The sequence below is a fragment of the Vipera berus genome, assembly GCF_964194415.1.
Source record: "Vipera berus genome assembly, chromosome: 10".
Lineage (NCBI taxonomy): Eukaryota > Metazoa > Chordata > Lepidosauria > Squamata > Viperidae > Vipera > Vipera berus.
Genome location: NC_138213.1, coordinates 5,207,434 through 5,213,961, shown reverse-complemented (window position 1 = coordinate 5,213,961; position 6,528 = coordinate 5,207,434). Strand labels below are relative to the sequence as shown.

Here is a 6,528-nt window from a genome sequence, read left to right as displayed (position 1 = left end):
TTAAAAAAAATGATTACAAAGCCCACCCTGAAAGTAGAATTGTAACTTGGGCAGGATTCACACAGATAAAGTAAGGAGGTATTAAAATATTAAATCATAACCATTTCTAATGTTTTGCCTAGAGCGAGAGGGAATTCTTTATATCTTACATTCTCCAGATACGTGTGCTTTCTCCCAATCTTGTAGAGTATTCTGCAATGAAACATATTTTCGTAGCATACACTTTTAAGAAACTGCAGGAAAAAAGACAGCACAGCTCAAAATGAAGCTGGAATACCAGTAAGTTGCAGAATTGCTCTATGAGTCTGCATATTTTACTCAGAAGTAAGTTCTATTCCATTGAATGGAGTGTTTTCCCAGGAAAGTAATTATGAAATAATAACCTTAATTTTTAAAAAAGCAACATAGCAGAATTCTGTGTCTGTTCCCATGAGCAATGAATGTATAACTTGTTGAACATAGTTTAAAATTTCAAATCTTTGCTTCTTCTCTGCCTCTAAAGTTGTTACAAAAAGAGGTCAAAAATAATAAATAGGGAGAAAAGGATCACATCAAACTCTCGTTATATTTCAACTGAGCAATAATGTTTAATTCAAACTAGCAAAAACACAACAAAGAAACAAAAAACCCGAAATCGGAGAGCGAGACGCGGTGCAGGCCAAAAAACTTTCAAACACCTGATTCACAATGGAGATTGCTAACAACACCCCAAGTCATCACACGAAGAGGACATTCTGTTTGCAAGAAATAATATATCGTTTTTACAGCCATCAGGGTTAGCTTTTAATTACCCCCACTTAATCTCACTTTGATACCCTGACTGTAGGCTACACAGTTTCCAAAAAATGCATGTTCCTGAAAAACAGATCAAATGCAAAGGCAAATTGCCCTGACGGATGGCGTTCAGCAAAAGTTCGTCCACTGTATACTATTATTACAACGTACTCAATCCTGTTAACACTATTACAAAGCATCGCCTGCAGGCAATTTGGTCAAACTATGTAAGGCAGTAGTAACCTAGAAGTATTGCTGGCAATAGAGTTATTGGGAGAAGAAGAAAAAGAGGGAAACATTTCTGCAACTCGCTGCTCTTTCAAGAGGAAGGAAGGAAGGAAGGAAGGAAGGAAGGAAGGAAGGAAGGAAGGAAGGAAGGAAGGAAGGAAGGAAGGATGGATTATTTAACTGAAATAAGTCAGCAACTAAGAAAAGTGAATTGTCATTTTCCTTCAAATCAATGTGTTCTGATTAAAACTTTTTTTTCCCCTCCACCACATCACTGAACAGGAAAAACCTGGAGAGATAAAATTACTTTTCCTTCATAGCAATCATGGATCCAAACATTATTCTATGAGGGGGAGGGATATGGCTAACAACCTGAAGATCCTACTAAGGCCTAAAACAGAAGCAGGAAAAAGAGAAAGAAAGAAAGAAAGAAAGAAAGAAAGAAAGAAAGAAAGAAAGAAAGAAAGAAAGAAAGAAAGAAAGAAAGAAAGATTCAGATTGGAATAGGATTGGAACCAAGATCTTCCTCAAAAGAAGAGGGGGTTTTTCCCCCCTCCTCAACTCAGTTTGAAGATCACAGAATTCTTTTGTTACAAGTCCTTTTGGAGAAAGGACCGCTCAACAAAGGAACAGGATTTCAAGTATTCTACTGAAATTTATACCTGGGCTTAGAGACAAACACAGCAGTGAATACAGAGAGGACATCTTCCAGCCCAGCTTTTAAAGGGGTATCCACTCTTCCAAAGAAAGTGCTCAAAAATGCCTCCAAACGGTTGCTAAGGATTTGAGAAGTTATAGGAAATAACTGTCATTTTAAAAAAAAATAAGAAGAAAAGAAAAGAAAGGAAAAAAAATTGAAACGAGACTTAATTTATAAAAAAGTAATTATTTTTCCTCGAAGAAAAAAAAAAGCAAAAAGCTGACTTGCTTGTCTGCATCTTTGAGTGGCTGGGTTAGCCTAAAACTTTTTCAAGCCTCTTGAACCACATGAAAAAGAGTTAGGAGAGAGGGAGGGAGGGAGGGATACAGTGGAGGGGCAGTGTGTGTGAGATGGGGGATGATGCGAACACACACACACACACACACACACACACCTCTTATCCTTCTGGTGGCTAGGATGCTGAAAAGTTTGGGTGCTGGAAGAGTTTCTTTACCAACAGAGTGTGTGTGTGTGTGTGTGTGTGTGTGTGTGTGTGTAATGTTAAATAGCACTGTGGAAGACAGAGGCAGAGCTCATATTAGACATTTAAAAGATAGTTTCAGGGCACAAAAATATATATATTTTCAGACAGAAGAAGAAACATTTCTTCCCCTTACAAAAGAGGCCAAAAGGAAGATGATCACAGTTCAGTATATATGTTTATATGCAAATGTGTGGATAGAGATAGATTATAAATAGATGATAGATAGATAGATAGATAGATAGATAGATAGATAGATAGATAGATAGATAGATAGATAGATAGATAGATGTAAATATATAGATAGGAATAGGCAGAACTCACATCCTTCCAAATATGTTAGCACAACTGCTAGGAAGTTTTAGTCACAGTTCTTTCTTGGGCCCACCAGTGGCCTAGGGGGAGACTTTCACATCCAAATAAGAGAAATTATCACCATTTCCACCCCAGCCTCTCTCTCTCTCTCTCTCTCTTTTGCCCTCTCTTTTCACCTCCCACCTCCAAACTGCTAATCCCAGTTTAAACACAATTTAACCTTTCTGTGTGTGCCTAGCAGATGCAACCCAGAAACTTGCCATAGATCCGGGCAAGAACGACCTTGTAAGAAAGTCAAGGGACGAAAAAGATTTAAATAGAGGTCTGTAGAGAAAGGGAAAGAGAGAGAGAGGATCCCAGGCATACTTCCCAAGCCGGCAAGGAGATCCACCGGATCAAGTTTTTCTCCTCCAGAAAAACTGTTTCGGAAAAGCGGCGGCGGCGGCGGCGGGGGGGGGTGTTATTTGTGCTTCCCCCCCCTACGGTTCTTCAACCTTGAGTCTTCCAAGCAGTCGAAACAAGTTGGGCGACTCAATTCGCTCTCCCCCACACCCACTCCCCAAATCTTCTTTAATATTAACCCACCCCAGTTTATTCGCAAGCTTCGCCAACTACGGGGATGGTGATTAGCGGAATCACCCCAACAAACAGAGGTAGGAATAAACAAACAGGTCCTCGCTTTCACACACACACACACACACACACACACACACACACCGCCGCTTTTCTTTCTCAAGAGAAAAATAATCTGATCAATTTCTCGGAGCCGCCCGTGAATTTTGGGAGAATTTGCGGGGGGTGGGGGTGGGAAAAAGAAGAGTGTCCCTCGGTTGCAGCTTCTCCCCTTTTCTTCTGTATCCCCCCCCCACTGCCCATCACTCAGAAACCAAGCCACTTGTCTTTAACCTCCTGCTCCGCTCCGTTCCGACTTTCAATTCGCGCGCGATCCGATTCCGACCCGCTTTCTAGCAACCGAGGAAAAAAAATCTGCAAGAAGGGATCCGCGTCGCCGGGCGCCCACTCCCCAAAAGGCTGGCGGAGCAGGAGAGATTGCCAGCAAGCAAGCAACCCCGCGCAACTTTCTCCAGCCTTCCTTCAGGTTTCCCAAGAGCGGCGGGTGCCCGCGAAACGCGCCGGAGTCCCGGGTGTTGTTGTTGTCGTTTTTTTCCCCGTGCGATGCCCTTCAGAACAGACCCCAAAGTGACAAGCGAGTTGAAGAGAGAGAGAGAGAGAGAGAAGAGAGAGAGAGAAGAGAGAGAGAGAAGAGAGAGAGAGAAGAGAGAGAGAAGAGAGAGAGAGAAGAGAGAGAGAAGAGAGAGAGAGAGAGAGAGAGAGAGAGAGAGAGAGAGAGAGAGGGAGGGAGGGAGGGAGGGAGGGAGAGGGAGAGAAAAAGAGAGTGGGGAGGGAGAGAAAAAGAGAGGGATGGGGGCAGCGGGAAAGAGGAGAACTGGCCGGTTTAAAAAACTTTCCGGCGCCGGTGGATGCCACGCAGAGCCAGGAAAAGAAAGAAATAAGCCGGCGAAAGGATCACACTCACCCATCTGCGCCGGGCAGGAGCCGAAAAGCCGCGCTCGTCTTCCCCCCGCCCCCCACTTTTTTTTTTTACGAAATCGGTTTTACGCGCCGCAGCCGAAAAAACCGTGGGTGTTTTGCCGCGAGTGTGTGTTTTTTTCCCCTCCTCCTCCTCCTCGCTAAAATTTAAGGGAAGGGGCCAAAGGAAGGGACTTAGGATCGCTCCGGCGCAGCCTTCGCAAGCAGGAGCCGCTTTTTAATGGGGGGTGGGGGTGGGAAGGGAAGGAGAGAGGGCAGGCAAAGGGGGGGGGTGTCGGGAAAGAGATTTGGGAAGAAAGCTCTTTTTTTTCGAAGGGGGTCAGGCCCGGATCGCTTCTGGCCCCGTCCCCCCGTAAAGAAAGAAAGAAAGAAAAAATCCTGGGAATGATGGTGTGGGGGGTGTCAGAGGATCAACACACCCCCCCCGAGGTCCTGCAGCGCCGTTTCCCTAAGGGCCTTCCCCCCCCCCCACTCTAAGCTCGGCTTTCGAGTTACTGAGTAGGCACGGTGGTAGGTCCGTGTGTGTTAAAGGGGGGAGCAGCGTGAGCAATTGTGAAAGATCCGGTTCTCGGCTTGGCAGATCGCAAAGGATCCAGTCAGAGCAGGACTCCTTGGAAGGGGGGGGGGCTGGGGGGGAGCGGGGGGGGAAAGAAAGAGAGAGACACAGAGAGAAGGGGCCAGAGACGATCCAACCCAGCCGGGAACCGACTTCGCCCGAAGAAGGCACCAAAAATCTCCAGTTGATCAACTTCGTGCCGGGTCCTTCACCGCCCCCCACCCCACCCCACCCTGGGGGAAAAAAAGCGCGTCGTTTTGTTGCCTCCCCCCCTTTTTTTGCCCGCCTCCCCCCCCGCCCCGCCTTTCCATCCTTCTTCTAAGCCGCCCCCCCCCAAGGTAGGTAAGTTTCTTTGCGTTTGTTTGGGCAAAAATTCAGAGCGATTTTTTTTTTTGCGGGGAGGGGGGATCGAAGAGGGGGGGGAAAGCTTCTGGGAAGTAAGGCAGATCGCCCACCGGTGACCGTCGGGGGCCACTGTCTTTGGCAGGACCCCCAAGCCACCACCCCGCACTCATCAACCACCCCCCCCATCCCAAAGAGCCCCAAGGCAACCAGGCAGGTTTCTCTCTCGCCTCCTCCCCCGAAGACCCTCTTTTCTCCCCCCCCTCCCACCCCCACCCCAGGTCCAAGCCCTCACCATTGCGTTGAGCTTGCCAGGCCAGCTCGGGGTCGGACTGGAAATGCTGCGGCTTCGCCTGTTTCCTCCGCGACATGCTGGCTCAAACATCAGCTGGGGCCGAATAAAAAATTACGAAAAAAAAATCTTCTCAAAATTACGGAAATCGAGCCTGCCCCCCCCCTCTCCTCCTCCTCCTCCTCTTAGCTCTTCCCCTCCCTCCTCCTTCGCCTCCTCCTCCTCCTCCTCCTCCTCCGGCTAGCCCGATCCTCCGCGCACCGCGCATGTGTCCTGCGATAATTGCGATTATCAATAATGCACCGCGATTAATCATACAGGGGACTCTTTGAAAGGCGATTGGCACGGGGCCAGCTCTATTCAAACCCGCTCGCCTTAATCAATTAGCCGCTGATTGGGCGGGGACCCTTGTCGCTCCTAGGCGACCGCCCAATCAGGCGACCCAGGTCGCAGGACCATCACCCGCCCCCCTCCCTCCCTCCCTTCCCTCCCCCCTCCCCTTCCAGAAAAGCTTGTTTGGATACAGTAGTGTGTGTGTGTGTGTGTGTGTTGTTTTTTTGTTTTAAACCTTCTTAGCAACTCCGCCGGGCCTGTTACTATAGGAATGAGCTGCAAGAGAAGTCCCCCCACCCGCCCTCCAGCCCCAACTTTTGGGGTCCTTTTTGGGTGGGGGGTGAAGAGGAGGGGGAAAAAAGAAAAGTTGCTTTCCCCCCCCCCCCGCCCTCTTCTTCTTCCTCCCGTTACTCTCGAGTTGGGAGTTTTTCAGTCCCGGATCCGGGCAACTCTGCGTTTGTTCAGGACCCGAATTGAATTCGGAAAGCACTTTTTGGTCGGATGTAAGATTGGGGCGGGCGCAGCTTTCGAACCCAGAGCCCCATTGGCAACCCTGGCAAGGTCTGACGGGCCTGGAGGCGCGCGCGCGTGCGGCTGGGGAGAGGGGGGGGGCAGCCCGTTCCTCTTTGATCTCCGTCTTCGCTTGAGAGAGAGATTCTCCCCCCCCCCCACACACACACCCGGTTCCCGAAGACAAGGGCTCGACTTGCTAGAAAGCAGAGCTTGGGATCGCGGGATCTGGCCGGGATGATCCCCTCTTCCTTCCTCCCGCTGGGCAGAGGAGATCTCTTGCACACGTATCTTCCCACAAGGGGTGTGTGTGGGGGGGGGGAGGCCTGCTCTGGGGCAGATGGGGAGATGGATGGAGGGGGATCTTCTTCCCCCAGCTGCAAGGAGGGGGAGGGGGCGAGAGATGGAGGAGAGAAGTGTGCGTGGGGGGGGGAGACGCATCCCGC

The 6,528-nt window shown here is 49.0% G+C and overlaps 1 protein-coding gene across 1 annotated transcript in view; it reads right to left on the bottom strand.

Annotated features, from left to right (window-relative positions):
• Nucleotides 1–5,432, bottom strand: part of SALL1 (spalt like transcription factor 1) — a 20,334-nt gene extending 14,902 nt beyond the window's left edge. The window contains exon 1 of the mRNA XM_081335864.1: nt 5,243–5,432. Coding sequence (XP_081191990.1) covers nt 5,243–5,318 — 76 coding nt within the window. The 5' untranslated portion in view covers nt 5,319–5,432. The remainder of the gene's footprint in view (nt 1–5,242) is intronic.
• Between the last annotated feature and the right edge of the window lie 1,096 nt (nt 5,433–6,528).